Here is a 22,864-nt window from a genome sequence, read left to right on the forward strand (position 1 = left end):
AAATGACAGCATAATCAAATTAGAATAAAATGCCATTTACGGTCCGAGTTTGGATCTTATTGTTAGTAGCCTAATAATATTTTTTGTGCACTACATAAAATTTTTCACAATAAATTCTTTACAGTTATTTAGATGCTTAGCGTCACATACTACGTTTACGCGAGCGTTACTTCTGTAGTAACTTACGATAATTCACTCGTTTACCGCGGAGTAAATTATCGTAAGTTACTACAAACTCCCGTTTACGCGAAGGAATTATCGTAAGTTACTACAGAAGTAACGCTCGCGTAAACGTAATAATAGTTAAATCAAATCAATTTAATTACGGGGAGGGAGAGGATTTTACTACTCGATCTAACGGGAGCTGTGTTGCAAGTCTGCAGACAATTTAAATTGTTGGAGAAAAAATTATGTGTAATACACAAAAAATATTATTATTAGGCTACTAATTGCAAGATCCAAACTCGAACCGTAAATGGCGTTTTATTCTGACAGCATATTTTTTATTTTGTGCACGCGCGCGCGCGCGCGCGAGAGAGAGAGAGAGAGAGAGAGAGAGAGAGAGAGAGAGAGAGAGAGAGAGAGAGAGAGAGAGAGAGAGAGAGAATAATTTGACGCGGAGCTTTAGCGTTACGCGTTGGCGGCCAGCCAGCGGCAGCGCCCCTTCCACTGCTGGCTCGCGAGCGGCAGGGCCCCTCCCACCGCTTCGCCGCGCGGCTAGTAGGTGGGCGTGCGGGACGTCTCTTCTGGCCGCGCGGCTTCTACTCGCGTGGATTGGCCGATCTTTTTCAATTAATTTCTCAATAAGTATTGCGAATTTCGCAAAATGATAGATAACTTTTCCACTCGGTTTAACTCACTCTACCTGCATACAAGAGGTCCGGCGATTATTACACGACACCCTGTATATTCTCTCTTTGTAATTGGCGCAGTATTAAAAGATTTCACATATTTTTTTTAAATAGATACCACTTGTTATTTAAGTTTTTTTGAGGTAGATATCACTTGGATTGAATAAAGTAACAATTTTGTAATATAATAATTTTGTTAAGAAAAATTAAAGCTACTACCACCTAGGTTAGAATAGATTTTATTTATTTTTTAATTTAAAATTAATGTACTACCACTTGGTTTTTTTCGAGGTAACAACCACGCGTGTACTTGGCGCCTTTTTTTTACCTTTTTTGAAAAAGGTAATTTTGTACTGATATCATGCATTTTGTAGTGTTACGCATCCTCTTCTAACTAGTCTTATAAAGAGTATATCTTACAAACAGTATGTACAGATTGTAAAGCTAAAGGTGTTACAGACTATTATTTCTAAGAAAATAGATTTTTTTAAATAACATGTAGACATGATACAAATAAAACAAATTTATTCTTTATGTTTTTTTGTACTTTTAAGTGCTCTGCATTTAAAATAATTTACATTATTTTCATCCATTTGTATCATGTCTATTTGTTATTTTAAAAATTTTGGCAATTATACCGTTTAATAAAGCAAAGTTTCAGCTTTAAGAATCTGTTTTTTGAATTGCAATACGATAATTTTTAAGGAAGTTATGAGCAATCAAAGTTAAAATGTTTATTTCTTATTCAATCCACGATAAAAACTTTCAAAAGTAGAGATTTCAAGCTTTAAAATCCTTTTTTTAAATTTAAATTTTGTTCATTTTTAACAAAGTTACAGCTGCTTGAATTTTGCCTATTTTTAAAGATAAATTTAGTGTTCTTTTAAAATACCTGACACATTGAAGATAATGAAAGTGCTTCTAGCATGCTCGGATTTTAGATTTCGAATATGCAACAAAATCAATATGCAAGTATTTCTTCAGAAAAATGCATCAACATTGGTTAGCGCTTAAACGTTAAATTTTCTTTTCCTGCGTTAAAAACTAAAGCTACGATTTATTTAAACATTATTGGTGCAATAACTAGGTAAAACATCAATTTAAACATACATGTGTAGTTTAGACAGGATATAAATCCAGGTCAGAATTACAAATTTCTTGAATGTACCAGCATTTAATTATACAGTAAATAATATATTTATCAAGAGACACGGTAGTGTCTCGCGCCAAGTACACGCGGAGCGAGACCGACCGTGACTCTTTTACGCGACGCGACGAGTTGCGAGTACTCGAGATGTTGAGATCTCGATAACGAGTGAACGGATCAAGTTCTAAGTAGGCTTGATCGATAGCTTGGGGTCGAATTAGGGGGGGGGGGGGGTTTCTCTTATAATATTTCCGCTACGTGCTCTACAAGCGGAGATATAGCGACGCAAAGTCCAAATGTGAAAATTTATTTTTAAGATACTTCTACTTCTACGTCGACCGTCTCTCATGCCATGCCATCATTTCATTGGCTGGAGTCGCGTCACTTTCACTTTTTCGACACTGGCGGTGCTGCTAGTATCGCCAGTTTCGATGTATACGTGTGTGTACTGCGCGCAGTGCAGATAGTGCGTTTAGCGCGCTGTCACACAGTCAGTTAACCTATAACACGGTAGTGTCCCACGTCAAATACGCGCGGAGCGAGACCGATCGTGACTCTTTACGCGACGCGACGTTAATATTTTTTCTGATTCAAGGTAATTGTTTTATTTACATGTAATTATCCTATTATTATACAATGCGAAGCGAAACCGCACCGTGACTCTTTTACGCGACTAAGTGCATGTGACAGGAATTATAATAGTTTACGTTTACGTGAGTATTTACTTCTGTAGTAACTTATACGAACGATATCTCATCGTAGTTACTATAAAATCTCCCGTTTATGCGGAGGAATTATCGTATCGTTCGTAAGTTACTACAGAATTAAGTAACGTTCGCGTAAACGTAGTATAGGTTAGATTACCGATTTTTTACAAAATTTTACATAAAACGCGAGATTCACTTATGGGAGCTTTCCAGCAAGCGACACAAGTCGACACAGGTATCGTTTTGTCTTTGTTACTCATTGCCAAAAAAGAAAGATAGAACGACGTTTGTGTCGGCTTGTGTCACTTGCTGGAAAGCTCCCTATGTATGCAAGTTTAACGCCTATTGAGTTAATATGAAATAATTTTCCTAAATGTAATAAAAATAACACGATGTTATATATGTTGTTTGCCGTGAATATATATATATATATATATATATATATATATATATATATATGTGATTTCTGCCCAGTGCTCTGAATGTTATGTGATTTTCGCCCAGTGCTCTGAATGTCATCTAGTCATACATATCATGCTTTGATACAAGGAACGTGAAAAAGAGCAGGAAAAGAAAAGAACAAACAGAAGAAACAGATTCAAGCTTTGTCTTTTAATCTGGACGAAGACAATGCCGAAAAATCCCCGCAGTCAGAAAATGAGCAATCTGATGGCCTCGCGATTAAGAAGATTGTTTCGGGTTCGGCCGAGGAAGCCTCGGGACACGAAGGTTTGCCGGAGTTCGCCCTAACAAGGGCGCGAAGCGTGCTTCAGAGATCGGCGAGGAGTGTTGGCGAATTTATTGCAGTCGTTTCGTTGTTGGTATAATATTTAATTACAGCAGAGATACAGAGTTGTCCTTTATAGACACTGTGAGAGTCGTGATCTCACCGCGCGGAAGGCTGAGAGAGTCCCGTGCACAAACTCGCGGGGTCTCGCGGCGCGTGGCCCCGTTCGGAGACGAGCGCTTGATTCGACAGGTCGGTGAGGAGAATCACGTTCTCGCTCACTGAGGTCGTTCACTTCCCCGTTGAAGACGGCTGGTGGAGCGTATGACCTCCGTTTCGCGCGGCGATCGATCGAGGATGCTGGTCGCGGCGAACGGTTTGTCGATCTTTCGGCTCGAGTTCTGTGACAATTCTGTCTCTTCGCGGAGACAATCATTGTCAGTACAGGATTGCTTGGCGGGGACGCCGTGTGCGTTACAGAGGGGGACGAATCGTATCGATCCGTGATTGAACCGCGTTGCGGATTACATGAACGCGTGCGCATGACTCGCATGAGTTCGCATAAATTGAACGGGAGCGAAGAGTTATTGGGCGACGCTTCGTGGCAGGGCCGTTGGCTCAGATCGAGATCTCAGCCTCTGCGATCAGGGCCGTAGAGAGAGATACGGCACCCAACAACTCCTCTCTCGCGAACGGAATTTCGATTTCTATCCTCAACAAAGATTAAGAAAAATCCAGATGTAGATACAAGTTTATTGCCAGATAGGGAAAGAGAGAAGGAGGAAAATAAACTTAAGAAAGAATTGAGGCAAGAATGGGCTAGAAAGCAGAACGCGTTGAAGGAAGAAGAAATTGAGATCACATTCAGTTATTGGGATGGATCTGGCTATCGTCGGAGTGTTATAATGAAAAAAGGTGAATGTCTCAGTAATTTAGAGAATTTTTAAGTTATTAAAATACTCCAGTGTCACTTTTGGAGTAACATTGGCGTGATATATAATGTTCTACTGCATAAATTAAATTTTCACATACAGGTAATTCTATCTATCAGCTTCTTCAGAGATGTTTAGAAGTTCTGAAGCGTGAATTCAGCGAGCTTAAAACAGTAATGGCAGATCAGTTAATGTATGTCAAGAAGGATCTTTCTTATATTACCGCACCATTATACGTTTTACGATTTTATTGTAACTAAGGTAAAGATACTAAATGATAAAACTTATGAAGCAATATCACAATGTTGGCATGTTATTTTAATGTATGTAATATTGCAATTAGGCACGAGGAAAAAGCGAACCTTGTTCACATTTGACGTTCACGATGATATTCGTGTTATGCACGATGCTTCTGTCGAAACCGAGGAATCACATGCCGGAAAAATTGTACTTAGGTATTTATCATTAAAAGAATACTTTGTATAATTCTCTTTTATGTTATTTCTCATTAGATCATGGTACGAGAGGAACAAACACATTTTTCCAGCGAGTAGATGGGAACCTTTTGATCCAACGAAAAGTTTTGACAAGTATACAGTGTCGGATAAAAATAGGAAGAAAGATAAAATCTGATAAACTTAGATTCAACGAATTGTCCAATTTCGTTTAAAGGATTCAGATTCAAAGGACTGTAATTTAGTAGAGCTACATAATCGAGTAAATGAATTAAATATTATCACATAACTGAATGAATTAAAATCACAGTCCTTAAAAATACAATGTAGCTACAATATATATAAGTAGGTATAGAAGGCCGCTTCCACCCCGGGGGCAATGAGGGGGGGTGAGGGGAGGGGGAGTATCGGGTTACGCGGGGGGGGGGGTGAGGGGGAGGGGGAGTTGGCGGGGTATCGGGTTACACAAGGGTATCGGATTTCGCGGGGGTGAGGGGGAGGGGGAGTGGAGGGGTATCGGATTTCGCGGGGGTGAGGGGGAGGGGGGGTATCGGGTTACACAAGGGTATCGGATTACGAGGGGGTGAGGGGGAGGGGGGGTATCGGGTTACACAAGGGTATCGGATTACGAGGGGGTGAGGGGGAGGGGGGTGACCTTGGCATACCACAGGGATGACTCACCGGAATGACTCACCGGGGGATGACTCACCGGGATGACTCACCGGGGGATGACTCACCGGGATGACTCACCGGGGGATGACTCACCGGGATGACTCACCCGCGTTCGCGTTCGAGTTCGCGGTCGCGCCGCGGGTCCGCGCGGGTGGTCCGCGCCGCGCCGCGCGGGGGGGGGGTGTCCGCGCCGCGCCTTGGATCCGCGCGGGGAGGTCCGCGAGGGGGGTTCGGCGTCGCGCCGCGGGTCCGCGTAGGGTCTGCGTGACGGTCGCGTTAGCGATCTTACCTTTTAATTTTGGCGAGGAGGGGTCCCATGGCCGCGACCCTCTATTTGTCGCAACATAGCCAGTAAATCCTCCAGCGGATTCTGGGCACCAGGGCGGCGGTTAGCGGGAGGAGGAGGAGGAGGACCCGCGATATGCAGGACTCGATCCACGTCGAACAAAAGTTCATCAGCTAATCTATTGTCCTCCTCCGTCGGAACATACGCGCGACCCTGCGCGAGGGCCGCGGCGTAAAACTGTGCCCGCCCGCGTCCGAGGGCCGCGCGGTGATCCACGTAAACTTGCACCCGCCCGCGTCCGAGGGCCGCGCGGTGATCCACGTAAACTTGCACCCGCCCGCGTCCGATACCAAGTGGTCGGATAGGGTTCAGCAGCACCCGCCCGCGTCCTATGGCGGGTGGCTGACGCGGGGGTTCGGGAGCAGGCGAAGCAGCGAGCCACTCACCCTGATCCTGATCACTATCAGAGTCGTTTAATTCGTTATAATCACTCACTTTTACACGGCCTCGCACAATTTCTAGAGGAGGCATCACACACACAAACAAACAAACAAACAAACTAACAAATACTTAATATAATTATAAAAAAATGTATATAAATGAAACACGTTGCACGCTCACGTACGGCCACGACGAGACTGAATTCAATGACGCTTCAGACGGTTGTAGAACGGAGAAGTCGCCATAGAAAAATATAATGGCGGTATATAAAACTGATAGTCGCTTCCAGCGAAGTCTCGCGCTACAAAGGCGAGCGACGACGTCCGCTAGAATTTCGGCTGCTTGAATTTACAAACAAGTATCGCATATCATAATATAGAAGCAAGGCGCCGATGCTCCGGCCGACGTCGCATATACGACTCGAATATAAATGCGCGCGAAGAAATTATAGTATGATTTATACTTAAAAAACAATCTATCTACGCAGTACGTAAAAGACAAAGGAAGAAATGACGTCATCGGGACGATGATCGACTCGATAACGCGTCGAACCTGTCGGAACATGTTCGTCGTAAACAACATTTTTATGGGAAAAGGGGGTGTTATCGCGTAGACTAAACAATTTCGCGTTATTTTTTTACGACGCAGTACGCGAGACAAAGAAAGAAATGACGGATCGACGATGATCGACCGCATCAAAGCGATGATAAAAATTAAGGTAGGGATGGACATACATGCAAAGAAATTACATCGTTCATTTAAGTGTAAAAAAAGCCTGTTTATTTAACTCTTCTTTTACATGATATATCTTACGTACTAAAAAACTAAAGCTGCGAGCTCACAATCGATGAGCTGATTCGTATTGAACGCATCGCTAGCGTATATTACATTCGACGCTTCCTTGGGATCCGTCACGGTGGACGCGATATCGGAGAACTGCGCAAACTTTGCATCGACCGTCGCAAGTATTCTGACCAAACGATCGAATCTCGCCTCGATGCACCGATCGAGATCGAACATACGACGCAACGTCGATTCGGTCATCATTAAGCGTACGTTTGCAGATTCAAGACGTATGAGTTTGACGTTATTAACCGACGTACAAACTCTCACCGTTAGCGGTCCAACATTTATAAAACTATGGACATCTTTGTAGTCGTTGCGAAAGAAATTCTGAATGTTTCGCCGTTGCTCGTAGAGTGCCTTCCACGTTTCGAGAGACAACAGCAGTTCTTTTCCTCGATGATCTCCAACTGCGATCTCCACGTAGCTCGGTGGGCCCACGTTGATACCAATTTCGAGGAATTTATATCCCGTAGCTGTCAGCGCGTATCGTCTGCCGAGTATGCGTACCGCGCGACGTTCTCGCGAAATGCTGTATAAAAGAAATGAAATTAGTTTATTTTCGTAAGTAATACAATTTGTAAAGATATAAAAACTGGGAGAGGCTCTATTTTTTTCTTAAAAGAAACTTACCTATTACATCTGGCCTCATACGTTTGAGTTTCAACGTCGTGAATCGGCACGTAATAATTCACGGCATTCGCGCGTTTTGCACCGTTGTTGCTGTTGCTGCTGCTGCTGCTGCATCCTTCAAAGGAGAACATTTTCGCTCTCTAGGCTCTGAGAAGTTGACCGTCAGTACAAGCGATCGCGACAAGACTGATCGTGTAAAATTAATCTAGTATACGCAACAATTCCAAAAGTAATGATGTGGTGGGGGAAAGGGAGAGGGGGAATTAATGTTTATATATAGAACTGCGCAGTGGATTTTTTTTATTAGGAGAGGGGGAAGTAAAGCCTACTCTAACGGTGATGATGGGGAAGGGGGAGTAAGAAATAAAAACATTATAAAAAGTTATATATAATTTATTTTAAAAAAAAGATCGCAAGTTCTTATGGCGTCGCGCGCGACCACCAGTTAAATAGTTTTATTACATTTTGTAACGCGCAATTCTTTTCATGTTTTCCGCATCGCATAGTATTGGTGTCATCTAGTTTATTCAAAGATTCGATATCTTCGTAATGCGCATCCAGAGTCTCGACGATTAGGTTTTTTTGCGCATAATTCTCCAGCAGATCCACCAGCCATTCTCGTTTCTGACATCCCTTGACATACACGAGAGTCGGCATCTCGTCGTCGTCGTCATCGTCTTCTTTCTCATCATCGTCTTCTTCTTCTACACCAAGCACGGCCGATGTAATCAGGCGTTTCACCATGCTGTACGGCACGTTTCCGTCTTCCCATCGTAATCCATGGTGATTGCGAATCAACCAGGTAGCACACGATTTATCGGATTTTGTGAGGAGATTCCACGGCATGGGGTAATTAAAGATGTGATGCGACAGAACGCAGCCTTTTCTCAGCACAGCCACCTCCTTCACGACAAATTTCATCCCAACGAGGAATCCTTGCAGGTCCACGAATGTTGGTACGGACATGACGAGATTTCTTTATATATATCTCTCTCTCGTCAATGCGTCAATCGAGAGGAATGACGCGCAACTCTGCAAACCGTCTCGCGACACTCTGATTTATACTTTCCCCCTCCCTTACCCCTCTCAATAATTGTATTGAAGACTGATGGAAAGAGAGAGAGAGAGAGAGAGAGAGAGAGAAAATATTCACGTCGACGTTGCCGCGAACGCTCAGACTATTCTGCGCACCACGTTCGTCAACGGGTTGTACTCAATCACGCGGTCGTGTATGATGAGACAGTAAGCGGAGGTATTCGGCGGTACGTTCTCCATGCAATCGAATTCTATTCTGACATCCACGGTGGCGTTTTTGACGGATTCGTTTTGGCGAGAGCAATCGATGATCACAAACGGGCCGTTACGTAGAAAAGTCGAAACGGTGAGACTCGGCTCGAGATATTCGTATCCGTAGTAGCCCTTGCAGAAACGCGCGTACATATCGTACAGAATCGCCCATCTGTGTTTACCAAAATCCAAATTCAAGTCGTCATACGGATAAACTTCTGAGTTTAGATAGAGTTTTACGTTGGTCAAGTTGCAATCGTCGAATCGACTTGTGTCGGCGGACATGACGTTCTTCCGACCCGTCTGCAGAGCGAAGACGACGTATCGCGGTTTCTCGAGCTGAGTCGCGGTCTTAATGGCCCACGAGTGCTTGGTCGTGTTCTGCAACAGGGGATACTCGTACAGATCCCACGAACGGAAACCCATACTTAGATATCGTCCGTTTTCCAAGGTGCGCAACATCGACAGCTTGTTGATCTCGTTCAATACCACGTGAGGCATTCGCCATTGTATCTTATGTATTTTGATGGTGGGCTCCAACGCGAGACTTCCCACCAGGGAATTGTTGTCGTTGCGCGATCGTATCAAGATCAATTCGTGACGAGCATTGATCACCACGCGTTTGTAATCCTCGCAAAATCCCAGTAACGTGTTGAGCGGTACGCAGAAATTGAAATATCCATTCGGGTTATTCTGTGGCTCCCAGCCAGCGTTTCTCAGGATCACGCTTCTGTCGGACGATACCGTAACGTAGTTCTTGAGCGTGCTGGTTATTCCTACGTTTCTGCAGCGATCAATCTCCATACCGTCGAGCTCGTATCGAATCTCGTCGAACATGAATGCAACGCAATTAGTCCCCAGTACCACGTTATCGACTTGGCCGGCTGCTCTGGTCACCGCCAATGTTCCTTCGACGTAGAGAAAACTTTCGCACGGCAACGTATACAGATCCTGCTGTTGTATAGGTATTCGTATCTCGTCGCTATAGTCAAACGTTGGTTGGCGTACGGGTTGTACGTGTGAGTCTCGATCTTGACGATGCGATCGTCGAAGACCGGCTCGCCTCCGATGTTGAGAATTTCAGTCATCGTTCAGATGTTTCGCACCGCGAATCCCAGAGATTGTAAAAATTTAACGTTTAACGCGTTGAGCTTCTTTCTCGTCGCTTGTTTAACATCACCGAATGTCGACTTGACGATATCGTCGATCGGCGCAACCGTAAAGATATTATTGTTGTTATCTGTCGCGTGCTCCGAGTCGTTCAACACTAGCATCTCATATGTCGCGCGCACACTCACGCTCACGCACACGGCTGCCGCGTTATCGCTCTCGCCGTCGTACGTGCAATCTGACGGTGATCTCTTCTCCGCGAAAATCGAGCAATCGTCCGTCTTGATCAGCGACGCGAATCGTTAGATCAGTAACGCTCCGCGCGATGATCGGCAGGTAAATGATCTGCGCCGGCGTTTCCGATATCTTATATCCCGGTGGTACGCTCGGTGAAAACTCGTGTATCGTTTGAACGCGTTTGCCGTTGCTGTACGCACCCGCGGTCACGTTACACTCCACGCGGATAATGTTTACGTTGATAATATTAATCGGTGCGTCCGATTCATGCCACTGTCCCGGCTGCAATACACGCGTCGACGAGAATCCCAGTAGCGATCCGACGTTGTTCGGTTTGTTAAAGTTCACTCTGAACTCGATCTCGCTTTTCATCGTATTGTAATTTGCGCGGAGCACTATCGGGTACTCCGCGACCTCGTCTTCGTAGCCGTTCGCGCGAACGGTCTCCTCTCGCGCGATATTCGCGACCGACATACGATCGTCGTCGTCGTTGGAACGAACCACGCGTCGCGGACGTTTCCGTGAAATTTCACGTTTCAAAAACTCGTGTATGGCCCGTATCTTGTACGATCCCTCGGGAATCGTAATTTCCGTGTCATCCTCGTCGAAATAAAATTTATTATTCAAAGAATTCACGTTCGGAATCGTATGATAAGTCTCAAAACACGTTAGACCGAGCTCGTAGTCACCGTCGCTCAGATCCACGGCGGGAAAATAGTGCTCCGCGAGGATGCTGCTCTTCCCGGTCAGCGTGAACGTTATAGACATGTCGACGGGAGCTGTTCGACGAACACTGAGTCTCCGCAAGGCGCGTCGTCAGGTTTTAAATTAGCGTCGATCGTCGTCCATCGTCCGGAGAAATTGCAAGCACAATTGTCCACAGATGCTCTGATCGTATCGCTGATAAGACGTGTGATTGTACTCGATCTTCGTCACGCTCGGTCCGAAATATCGCACCAGTTTTTTCGGTGGCCGAAGATTGCCGAAACTGTCGAAATATACGACTCGATCTCCCCTCTTGGCGTACGCTACCCAATGGGTGCCGGGGCCAGCTGCATCGTCCAAATTCACGATACCGCTCTCGTTTCGACGTACGCCATCGACGATCGGTAACGAATCACGCATGAAAACACCTCTGAAGAACGGTACGCGCATTCGCCTTGCCAGTCGACTCAATTGTACGTTAGTCGTAATACCTGTGGGCATATTTAACGTCTTTTTGACGTTTTTTTTTCTTTCTAATCTTCAACGCTACTCCTCGCCCGCGTTTGTGCGGGCCGAGATACAGTCCTTGTCCATATTTGTATGGAGCGAGATAAAGTCCGCGACCTTCCATGGCGCGATTGTGACGTTGCGTCTCTTCCAGCTGACGCCGCGCGGCTTTGCTAGCGTTCATCGCCGTTGTAATTCCAGCCGCTCCGCCGGCCAGAGAACCGAGAACTCCCAACAACGGTAGAATCGGCAATACGCCACCTCGTTTCGCTGTCGGAAGTATCCGTTTCTTCGTCGACCTTTTCCTCGTTCGTGTTTTTCGTGTTTTCAAACCCATTCCGAGCTTCGTCTTAGCCTTCATAACCGCCCAGACGGCTGTAGCGGCAGCCCTCTCTCCGAGAGTCGAATCTCTCGCGATGACGCGTCCCAGCGCTCTCTCGGCGAGTATCTTGTCAGCCACGTGTCTCTCGGTGAGCTCTTTGCTACGCGAATAGTCTATGTCGTGCTCGCGACACGCCGCGTCCAATGGATTTACACCCGGATCACTTCTAGCCAATCGTTCTTGCAAACGAGTACCCGGACCGCAAAACTGGTAGCCGGGAATGTGCAATTCGAACGGAAGTGCACCAATCGCGCGATTAAACAGACCTCCACCTGTTTTTTTGTTTTCATTGACATTTGCCGCATTCGGCGCTAAAATCGCGAATGTTCAAAGGTCTCGACAGCAGGACGAACATCTGTGCGACTGAGCGATTCGCGGTACCGCGCATCTATAAATAGACGTTCAAACGAGAAAGTTCGATTCAGTCGTACAAAGTGTGAGAAAAAAAATGAGATTTGTGCGGCAACCGTGGGCGATTCGCGTGACGAATTGCGACGACAGATCACGACCGATGGAGGGCAACGCGGAGAAGCGCAGACACGGTACGATGCTGCCGACTACTATACGCGCGATCATTTGCGGTCCCTCGAATTGCGGTAAAACCAACGTTCTGATAAGTTTACTGGAAAGTCCGCACGGTGTACGTTTCGAGAATGTGTACGTGTACTCGAAATCGCTGCGACAACCGAAATACCGATATCTAGAGAATTTATTGACATCGATCGACGAAATCGGCTACTACACCTTCTCCAATAACAGTGACGTCATTCCACCGAGCGACGCGTGCCCAAACTCGATATTCGTCTTCGACGACGTGGCGTGCGATAAGCAAGACACTGTGAGAGAGTATTTCTCAATGGGCAGGCACTCGAGCGTCGACTGCTTTTATCTCTGTCAGACGTACGCGAGAATACCTAAACATCTGATACGCGACAACGCGAATCTGCTGATCCTATTCAAACAAGATGGTACTAATTTGAAACACGTGTACAACGATCACGTAAATACCGACATGTCGTACGATGAATTTTGCTCGTTGTGCCACGATTGTTGGCAATGCAAGTACGGATTCGTAGTGATAGATAAGGACAGCGCGCTTTCGAACGGCCGATACAGAAAAGGGTTTAACGTGTTCGCGATACCGCAAAAGCGGTCAGTCGTCGCCGATACGTCGTCGAAGGTGAAACGTTAGCGTTACAGAGAGAGAGATCGACGCTCTGCTTTGTTTTTTTTCCCCCGCGATGGCTGCGATCGACGGGAGCGAGACGATTCGTGAACGCGAGAAGATCGTTAAAGATATTGCGAAAACGAGTAATTCGATTCGTAAGAAACTTCGCACTTTGAAGACCGGTAAGATCGAGAAGGACATTGAGTTGGACACGCACTTTAAACCTCTCATCGGGCCGCTGAAAAAGATCGTCGACAACTCGAGCTTGACCGCGGTGAAGAAGGAGAAGCCGGAAAGCGTCGCTGGTGAGGAGGAGGAGGATGCTACACCGAAGATAAAGAGGGAACGATTAGACTCCTGGTCGGATCTCTCATCGTCGACACCGCGTAAATCTAATCAATCGAAACGCTCGATAGTACTACCAATAACCTCTACACCGATAACCACTACACCGACGCGAACCGTGCAACGTACAAGTCCCGAATTTCTCGAAAACGAGTATGTTTTCGAAACCACGGATGACTCGATCGGGACGACCGTTCAAAAGCAGTTGCAAACGTCGGAGGGGCGAGAATTGTTTATAGAAACGTTGGAAGATCGCTTCGGTCTACTGAGCCGAGTGTATATCTCGTCTGTTTTGGGCGCCGATCCAACGATAGACGACGTGTACGGCGTTTATCTCGACAAGAATGAAATGATGCTCGGTAATAAACGTTTTTACGTGGACAAAGCGGATAACATTCATATCGGCGACGTACGATACGCCGGTACACCCGGTATTTACGAGTTAATCTTCAAAAAAATACCCGATGATAAGCTCTACACGGAGGTCGATAGGCAAAAGTACAGAAGCATACTGTTGGCGACGAGTGCTCATAAATACAAGCACGAACCTCGCGAGCGAGTAAAGGGTAACAGGGGATACAAGTATCTATGGGTAATCTCACCGTTGATATCGATCGAATCCAAGAAGAAAAAATCCGGAAAGGGATTATCCATGCCTCGCGCGATGACGCTAACCGACAATAAGATCGACTACGTGCACTGGGACGATCCCAACGAGCTGGTGGTTCGTCTGCGATTGCTCGACGCTTCGCGTCAAGCTGGCAACAATGCCCACGACAACGAGATCATGTCGATCATCGAGGAACTTCGCGAAGCCGGGCTTATTATAAATTAAACGGCGCGACAGCGATCCGTTCAATCAGCGTCGAAATGCCGATCAACAAATTTGGATTGTTCCGCACAGCGGAGACGCGACAAACTCCATTTCGTACCATCGGTGGAGCGGATTAATGAGAAATTTCGTGCGCAATAACGCTCTGTGTCGCAGCGCCACGGACTTTGACGCAAGGTCGCGCAAGATTCGTCGCGTAGCGCAACCTGAGACTGTCGGTGACGCGGTTAACAAACTATACGTGGATCGGTGCGTTAAAAGTTTGACAGATCAACGAAAAGAGTCAGACGAGAAGCTTACCTCGTTCGAGAAGGACGTGCGAGCGTTACAGACTGCGGTAAACGCGCTTCGGCGTACGAACATTGTTAGATTGGAAACGGCTAATGAACGATGAAGAAACGGTTCAGCAGAAACGACTATCGAAAGGCGACGAGTGAAGAGAAGCAACGGTTAATTGACGACGGCGACGAACAGCAACGAACGATTCGAGAACGGTTGTCGGACGGCTGTCTAACGGTTCAAGAACGGTTGTTGGACGGTTATCGAACGATTCAAAAACAACTCAGAAACGATTACGAGCGATTCAGAAACAGCTGCGAACTACGCGGTGACAGGAAAGGCTACAAACGGCTAAAGAACGTCGACGACGACGACGACGACGATGAATGATAAACAACGGTTAACTGACGACGACGAACGACAACGAACGATTCAGGAACGGTTGTCGGACGGCCGTCAAACGGTTCAGGAACGGCTCGAAATCGTATCTGAGCGGTTCAGAAACAGCGACGAACGACGCAGAAACATAAACAGAAACGGCTACGTACAGTTAAAGAACGACGACGAACAACCAACGAAACGTTAACCGAACATGAGACCGTTAAAATCGACCGATGTGGATAAAAATATCGAAAAGCGACGGCTGGTGGACGAATTGCACGCACCGGCGAGAAGAAATTTTCCCCGCAGACACGTCATAGTGCGAGGATACGACGATCTGTGGCAGGCTGATATCGTCGAGATGCGTCCGTACTCGCGTTTCAACGGAGGCCACCACTACATACTCACCGTCATCGATGTGTTGAGCAAGTACGCGTGGGCCGTGCCGCTCAAGGGTAAAGGCGGCAGCGAGACAGCTGACGCTATCGCTGAGATAATTCGAGATAGCGGGAGGTGCCCTAGTAATCTACAAACCGACATGGGGAAGGAATTTTACAACACCGACGTGCAACGTCTCGTGAGAAAACACGGCATCAATCATTATTCCACGTATTCGGTGATGAAGGCATCGGTCGTCGAGCGATTCAATCGCACGTTAAAAAACAATATGTGGAAGATGTTTACGCTCAATGGAAATTACAAGTGGGTCGACGCCTTGCCGCGACTCGTGTCGGATTACAACGCGCGCAAGCATCGAACGATCGGCATGCGACCCGTCGACGTTACCCCCGCGATCGCCGAAAGACTCTTGGCTACAGGTGTACAGCGCGATAAAGATCGCGGGCCCGGCAAAGTTCAAAACGGGCGACTCGGTACGCGTCAGCAAATACAAGACGATTTTCGAGAAGGGTTACACGCCGAATTGGACCACCGAGGTGTTTAAGATCGTTAAAGTGCAGCATACCAATCCCGTAACCTATCTACTCGAGGACTATCGTGGAAAATCCGTCGCTGGAGCGTTCTACGAGTACGAGTTGCATCGCGCGACGTATCCTGACGTGTATCTCGTGGAGAAAGTACTGCGCAGGAAGGGTGACGAGGTTTACGTGAAATGGCTGGGATTCGATGGATCGCACAACTCTTGGATACACAAGAATAATGTTATTTAATTCGTACAGATTGTATTTTTTTAAAACATATGAAAAAATAAACTATGTAAAAAATATTAAATACAAAATATCCAATATATAAAAAATATGTAACGACGTATGCAACATATAAAATGTTTGAAATATATATAAAATGTTTGAAATACATATACGGTATCTTTATTAATATCCTTTCTAATATAATATGTTATCTACTATTGCGGGTTTCGTGTTCATCGTGGCGCTATAAACAAATATTTTTCTTGAAGAAGGGGGCTGTTATTGCGTATACGTATCTATTTCACACTATTTTTTTACGACGCAGTACGCGAGACAAAGGAAGAAATGCAAAACAAAGAAAAAAATGATCTTTCAAGATTCAGTTGGAGCGAGAGAGAGAGCAAAGGGTATATAACGAGGGATGCATCAAGCTACAGTAGTATGATTTGAGAGCTTAAACACCTCGGTGATACATCTGTGCATTGATTGAGACATTTAAAATCTGTGTACAGTGATCGAAACAGTTAAAATCTGTGCGGAGCGATCGAAACAGTTAACAATCTATGGTGCAGCAATTCATCTGTGCAACAGTTCATCTGGTAAATTTGCAAATTATTATTATTTAAAATTATTGGAATGTGATGTGGTATAATTTTTATGACATATTTTTTGTCAAAGGTTTTTGACAAAATCGCAGTATGGAGATGGTGGTGGAAGGCTTCGGTCTGAAGCTCACCCAAAAGGATCTTCACACGCTGGTCGATTTAAATTGGCTCAACGACGAAGTGATTAACTTTTATATGAATCTACTGATCGCCAGAGGTACATCTTCGAACAAATATCCGAAAGTACATGCGATGAACACGTTCTTTTACCCAAAACTTCTGTCGAGCGGTCACTCGTCTCTGAAGCGATGGACCAAGAAGGTGGACATCTTTGCGCAGGATCTCATTATTATCCCAATACATTTGAATGTGCACTGGTGTATGTCAATAGTAGATTTCCGCGATAAAACAATTGTTTATTACGACAGTATGGGCAGTGATAATCCGAAATGTCTGGCTGCGCTAAAACTATATTTACAAGATGAGAGTCTTGACAAAAAGAAACAACTTTATGATATGAGTGATTGGATATTTTATTCCGCCAAGAATATTCCGCAACAGACGAACGGCAGCGATTGTGGTGTATTCTCTTGCATGTTCGCCGAATACGTCTGTGCAAGCAGGAAGATAACGTTCACGCACGATGACATGCCGTACTTTAGGAACAAAATGTTTAGGGAAGTAATAAATGGAAATATTATATAAAAAAATTTTTTATTGAATAAATGTTTATAATATAAAATATAAAAATATATGTGATTAATATTGTATAAAAATTTTTTTATTGAATAAATGTTTTATAATATAAAATATAAAATATATACGTGATTAATATTCCTTCCATTATACATATACGTACATACATATATACATACATACATTCATACTAGTACATTACATTACATTACATTACATTACATTACATTACATTACATTACATTACATTACATTACATTACATATTATATTACGTTACATACATATATTCATATGTATATACGTACATACATTTTATTACATATATTGCATACATTACATACATACATACATACATACATACATATATACATATTATACATACATATATACATACATACATGAATCTTCACTGTTCCTTATCATATAAAGGTATGCGATAATGTCCCCAAGGCAATGTATCTGTCGAATCCGGCACGATATATCGCTTATCGTCGTAAGGACTCAGAGCGATTTTCGTCTCACTGATAGTGTACACTTCGTGCATTTTCGATCGTATGCACGACTGCGGTCGAGTCATTTCGATCTCATCGTTCAGACACCGCGTGTAGTCGTCGAACGTAATGGTGCGCGCGATAACGTTGCTTTTGACACCTTTAGCTTTTTTACAATCTTTTTTGCCATCGACTCGCAAGGCATACATTTTCGCCCTAAGTCCAACGAATTCGGTCATGATCGCGCCGTTGTTTTCGTCCTTCATCAGGCCCGGCACTTTTTTATTCACGAGAGGTATACCGTAAGCGTTATCTACCGCGTAATCACTCGTGTCGAACCTGGCTATATCACGTTTCATCGTCTCGTACGCGTCGTCGCACTCGATATGATAAATCAAACTGTCCGTGTCGGTATACATGATTCTACACGAGTCGCGGTACAGGGGAGACATGTACTCGTGGTGAAATTCGTATAGGCATACCTTCGACAAGTCGAGGATGCACATGCCGACGTAGATCGGTTTGTCGAATTTCACCTCGAGTTTGCGCATTTCGACGGCTACCAGATTTTCCGAAAACACGCTCCTGCTGTGGAAATTCGGTCGCGCGATCATTGCCTCCGCGCCGTATCGTCCGTCCCACTTCGTCAGTAACTTTACATCGACGTGATTGCGTACATTCTCCATCGTTTTCCCGAAAACTGCGTTATTCATTAATTTATATAAATTTTTTTCGAACTCATTTTTGGCCTGTGTTCTAAATTCTGTATTGAGTTCGATGTAAGCGCGGAGCCACGCAGATTGAACGAATTGTAATACGCGATGTATTTTTGTGACGCGAAGACCGTGGCGCGTGCACTGCTGTAGATTGCGATAATGAATAACGTAACGCTCCTTATCGTTCACCGTGGCGAGAAGTTTGTCCTGCCGTTTGCCGGGCGGTTTATCGCGCGTTGGACAGAACGGTAGGTCAGTGTGCGCGTTGTGTTTATCCTGCGGATACTCTAGGTCGACCTCGAGAATATAGCCCGTAGGCGAATCCAAAGCGATCGCGTTATAGTCGAAATTCGACGTCTTCGACCCATCGAAACTCCGCGTAGGGCAATGGTTGACACATCGCCCAGCCGTACAAATTGTTGACATCGAAGTACATTAGATACGATGACGGTTTCGATGAATTGTACGACTGCATGTACTTATTGTTGGCCTGCGCGTATCTGCCGGAACATTGACTCAGGCCGCCGCGAATACCACGTTCGATAAACATAACCATGTCAATGTCGGTCAGCAGTTCGAAATTGACACACGTATGTTTCAACATGGCATCCCACGTAAAGCCTGGTAAAGTGTAGTAGTACGCGGGATCGAGTCCGTAACTCGCGACGCAGCTGTCGCGGAAATTTTCAAACACGTCGGCCAACAGCAAGACATCGGTTTTCAGGTATAGATCGCTGTATTCGCCCAGGGTTTGAACGGAGAATCGCTGCCATACGTTCGCGGCGTGCGAGTAATCGCTCTCGGATACGGTTTCACCGGTCAAGGAACTGTAAAATGAATCGCGCGGCGGTAAACACGTATCCTCCAGCTTTTTGACGCTGTCCACGTATTCGTATGGAAAGACACCTTTTCGCGTCAATAATTTGAAATCGTCGTCGGATAACGCGGAAAATTTGGAACGTATAATTTTTAATTTATCCTTGTCGAGGAAGGATGCCAATTTTGCGAGACTCGCGCTCAGAAATTTATACGAGTCGATAAATCTTAATTTTATGTCGCTGCGCGAATCTGATCTTTCCGCTGTGTCTTTCACATGCTTCGTGAATGAGATGTACTTTTCCTTTGTTATAGGCAGTACATCGATCGAGCCTTCGAACGCGGCAGCTATCTCCTTGATAATAAAGTGTGCGTCATAGCCCGACAGATTGTGGAATATTACTGGGATGAAGTGAGAATCCTTATAATTCAGATTGCACGTCGAGTGTGCCGGACCTCTGTAACGCCCGGTCAGGTGGCAATGATCGCGTTCACGATTATCATCCGGCGCGAACGGTTTTTCACATATGTGACATTGCGTCGCGCTGCGAAATGTCTCCCACTCCTCTCGCGTTAGGTCTACCATGCATACATTGTCTGACAAGATATTCTTTACGCGATGCGCCAATCCTTTGAGTTCCTCGACGAACCACGCGACGCAGTCATTATCGCGACGAAATCGATACCCTGATAACGTTTTGTCGTACGAGCACTGTATGTAGTATGCTATACTACATACCCGATGATGTTGATAGACGTATGACGCGTGTTCCGTCTCCGGTTGTGTCTTCTGCAGCACGCACTCCAGATCGGCATATACCACGAAGGGAAGTCGCTCTTTCCTGCTGTGGTTCTTGAAGCTCAGCCACTTGTTGTCCTCGCTCGGCAGTCGGATTGCGCATTTGTTTACCTCTCGGCAGTCCACAGTGTGAGACTGCAACTTGTCGCTCGAACTAAAATAGTGAAGACATCTGCAAAAAAGAAACACAAATATTATAAATTTTTTTATATACAAAATATTCTATATATTATTTAAAAAAGTATAGACACTTACCGATCACAAATGTACTTTGTGTGTCTATGTTTGTTAATTTGTGAGCTCACGAGGCGGGATAGATGCTTAATCCACGCAAAATGTCCAACATTGTTGTCTCGTGGATCCTGCACGTACAGCAGATTCACATGTTTATCACTCGTGCGGTCGGTAAGCCGTATTGGAAGAACGGTTGACGTCTTCTGTCCCTCGATGGTATAGACATTGACGGATATATTGTTGAGCCGTTCAAACTTTTTAATTTGACTCAACGTCATTGGAAACTCAATGTCTCGTACATTCAATACCGTTGAATAATGCGGGTATGATGATTCCCGTTCTGAATGTCTTTCGGCTGGATGCAAGGCGGCTACCACTGACCATGCAAAACACGCATTGTCCATAGACAGTACATTGATTACCGCATTCTTCGTTTTAATGTCTTGAGGCAATTTCAAGTGACACCCCGCGCGCAAAGGATTGTATCTGTTGACGTTCACCGTCAAATTGAGGATTCGCGTCAACGCCCACCCACTGTCGCGTTCCTGGAACTCCTCGAGTTTCGCTAATGTGGGCTCGATAACGTGCCGCTCGTACCACTCGCGCAAGTGCGATGTACGACAGAGTTCTTTGTTATTTGTATTAAAACTCTTATTGGCACGTTTATCGCCCGCCACAAACTCTCCGTTGAACAAGGTGTTCACTTTGACACAGTTATGTTTTTTTATAATGTCTCGCACTCGCTTGCACACTACGCTGCAGGCGTCTTCCAAAAACTGCCGCGGTTCTACATGGTCTGTATTAATTACCGCACCGGTCATTATCCGCGATTCGAACGCGGCGTCGATTTCTCGCCATACGAGTTCTGTCGCGCGCGTGTCGCCACTGTTACCGGCATTCGCATAATCACCACCGCTACGGATAAATTGTCTTTCCAATCGCGTCTTCGCACCCTCGAGTCGCGCGATTCTGGCAACTAACTTTTGCCTCTGCCCGATTGAGAGCCGCGGACGTTTGGCACGACAACCTTCTTCGAGCTGCTCGACGAATTCCGTGCATTGCAGCGCCCATGTAAAATATTCACCCAAGGTAGCGACTTGGTCGGACAGCTCCAATAGATCGCGTTCGGTTTGCTCGAATTGATCCATGTTTGATCTATTTCGCACAAACTCAGTTCAAACTCGCTATCATCATTATTGTTCTTTCTCTTCGAGTTGTTCGCTCGAATCTTCATTCATTTCGCGCAATGCAGCTCGTGCTTGTAGAGTATTCAAGCGATAGTATTCCGACCATACGGCGTAATCACCTTCACTGTTCCTAGGTACTTCGAATTTAACTCTATCCCACCGATTCCAAAGTTTATCGCAAAACGCCTCTTCGTCTTCAGCGCTCATGTAACGGAATCTCTTTGGAATTTTCATCGCAACTCCACTCATATACCGTTCCGATCTATTACCAAAAGCTATTATTGTTCGTATCCACAGTTCTTCCCGCACACATGGATTTCCGATCGCCCTTCGCAGAGAGTACGTCGTCAGATTCCAGCGAGCGTCCTCCTTCATCTCCTGACTCCAGCGATTCCGCTCCCCCGCCATTTCACCATATAAGTTCGGTGATGGAGTCGCTCTGTTTTGCAGCGAGTCATCGGAATCGGAATCGGACGCATACATAGTCATTTTATTCATTATTTCTTCCATTTCAATTGTCCCCGTTTACAATGTAAACTTGATCCATGTTTGATCTATTTCACACAAATATAAGCACCGTTTCTTCTTGTTCACTGTTATTAAAAAATGTTCACGTCGCGAAAAAGCTAATGTTTTTATTTTCGCTGACATTCGCCGCAATCCTTAATCATTGGAGCGGGACCGTCGATGTGCGTTTCCTGCCACGGTTGATTCCAATGTTCGTCACAGCGACGATAGGTCTGAACCTCCAAATCCACCTTTATGTGCTCCGGAAGTTTGTCCCACACGTAGTGGATGTGATCGCCGCACATTTGCAACAGAACGGCTTTCGGCACGAATTGCAGCTGTTCGGCGCTAAAATCGCGAATGTCCGACGGTCTCGACAGCAGGACGAACATCTTTGCGACTGAGCGATAAAAGAATCTCTTTTACAGAGCACTTGCACATGATAATGTTCAACCATAAGTTTTTTAATCGCAATTACTTTGAATATGCCTAAGCATATTTTATTCGCCTATGTGCAGTAAAAGGAAACTCAGTAAAAATAGTTGAGAATCATAAAGTGTGGGATATGTTAATCATATATATCAGGCCATAGGGGCTTTCAAAGAATAAATGTTACATTCTCATATTACAAAACAAATTTATTACCGCTATTGCATATGTCTGATTCACATATATGCAACTAAAAGGAAACTTAATAGAAAAATTATAAATCATAAATATGATATATTAAATCTTG

The 22,864-nt window shown here is 45.1% G+C and overlaps 5 protein-coding genes and 1 pseudogene across 5 annotated transcripts in view; 2 read left to right on the forward strand and 4 right to left on the reverse strand.

The window, feature by feature from the left end:
- Positions 1 to 4,195: 4,195 nt before the first annotated feature.
- The window catches only part of LOC139781440 (bifunctional polynucleotide phosphatase/kinase-like), a 44,692-nt gene continuing 26,023 nt past the window's right edge, over positions 4,196 to 22,864 (forward strand). Inside the window, exons 1-2 of the mRNA XM_071720299.1 lie at positions 4,196 to 4,347; positions 4,467 to 4,625. The gene's annotated coding sequence lies outside the window, so the exon portion shown is untranslated. The remainder of the gene's footprint in view (positions 4,348 to 4,466; positions 4,626 to 22,864) is intronic.
- Positions 6,976 to 7,808, reverse strand: LOC139781454 (uncharacterized). Its single transcript, XM_071720310.1, has 2 exons — positions 7,757 to 7,808; positions 6,976 to 7,678 (listed from the first exon to the last, which is right to left on the reverse strand). Exons 1-2 carry the CDS (start codon positions 7,806 to 7,808, stop codon positions 7,035 to 7,037), a joined length of 696 nt encoding a protein of 231 aa, XP_071576411.1. The 3' UTR covers positions 6,976 to 7,034.
- Positions 8,868 to 10,069, reverse strand: LOC139781441 (uncharacterized). Its single transcript, XM_071720301.1, has 2 exons — positions 9,976 to 10,069; positions 8,868 to 9,889 (listed from the first exon to the last, which is right to left on the reverse strand). Exons 1-2 carry the CDS (start codon positions 10,067 to 10,069, stop codon positions 8,868 to 8,870), a joined length of 1,116 nt encoding a protein of 371 aa, XP_071576402.1.
- On the forward strand, positions 16,774 to 17,385 carry LOC139781442 (sentrin-specific protease 1 pseudogene; annotated as a pseudogene).
- On the reverse strand, positions 17,783 to 19,027 carry LOC139781453 (uncharacterized). Its single transcript, XM_071720309.1, has one exon. It carries the CDS (start codon positions 19,009 to 19,011, stop codon positions 17,785 to 17,787), a length of 1,227 nt encoding a protein of 408 aa, XP_071576410.1. The 5' UTR covers positions 19,012 to 19,027; the 3' UTR covers positions 17,783 to 17,784.
- LOC139781443 (uncharacterized) lies at positions 19,028 to 21,582 on the reverse strand (the record flags this gene model as incomplete). Its single annotated transcript, XM_071720302.1, has 2 exons — positions 20,506 to 21,582; positions 19,028 to 20,422 (listed from the first exon to the last, which is right to left on the reverse strand). Coding segments are annotated over exons 1-2 (2,472 nt in total), but the record flags the coding sequence as incomplete, so codon positions are not given.

Source organism: Temnothorax nylanderi, unplaced genomic scaffold, assembly GCF_030848795.1.
Source record: "Temnothorax nylanderi isolate EJ_2023f unplaced genomic scaffold, tnyl_v1.0 TNYL_tig0338_pilon, whole genome shotgun sequence".
Lineage (NCBI taxonomy): Eukaryota > Metazoa > Arthropoda > Insecta > Hymenoptera > Formicidae > Temnothorax > Temnothorax nylanderi.

Bases quoted from the DNA above. Each gene is read 5' to 3' on its own strand.
- LOC139781454 (XM_071720310.1), bottom strand. From the start codon at position 7,808: ATGCAGCAGCAGCAGCAGCAACAGCAACAACGGTGCAAAACGCGCGAA. The intron at 7,679-7,756 runs GTGAATTATTAC...GTTTCTTTTAAG, and splicing joins GTGCAAAACGCGCGAATGCC to AAAAAAATAGAGCCTCTCCC.
- LOC139781441 (XM_071720301.1), bottom strand. From the start codon at position 10,069: ATGACTGAAATTCTCAACATCGGAGGCGAGCCGGTCTTCGACGATCGC. The intron at 9,890-9,975 runs GTTTGACTATAG...TCTACGTCGAAG, and splicing joins CAACCCGTACGCCAACCAAC to GAACATTGGCGGTGACCAGA.
- LOC139781453 (XM_071720309.1), bottom strand. From the start codon at position 19,011: ATGTCAACAATTTGTACGGCTGGGCGATGTGTCAACCATTGCCCTACG.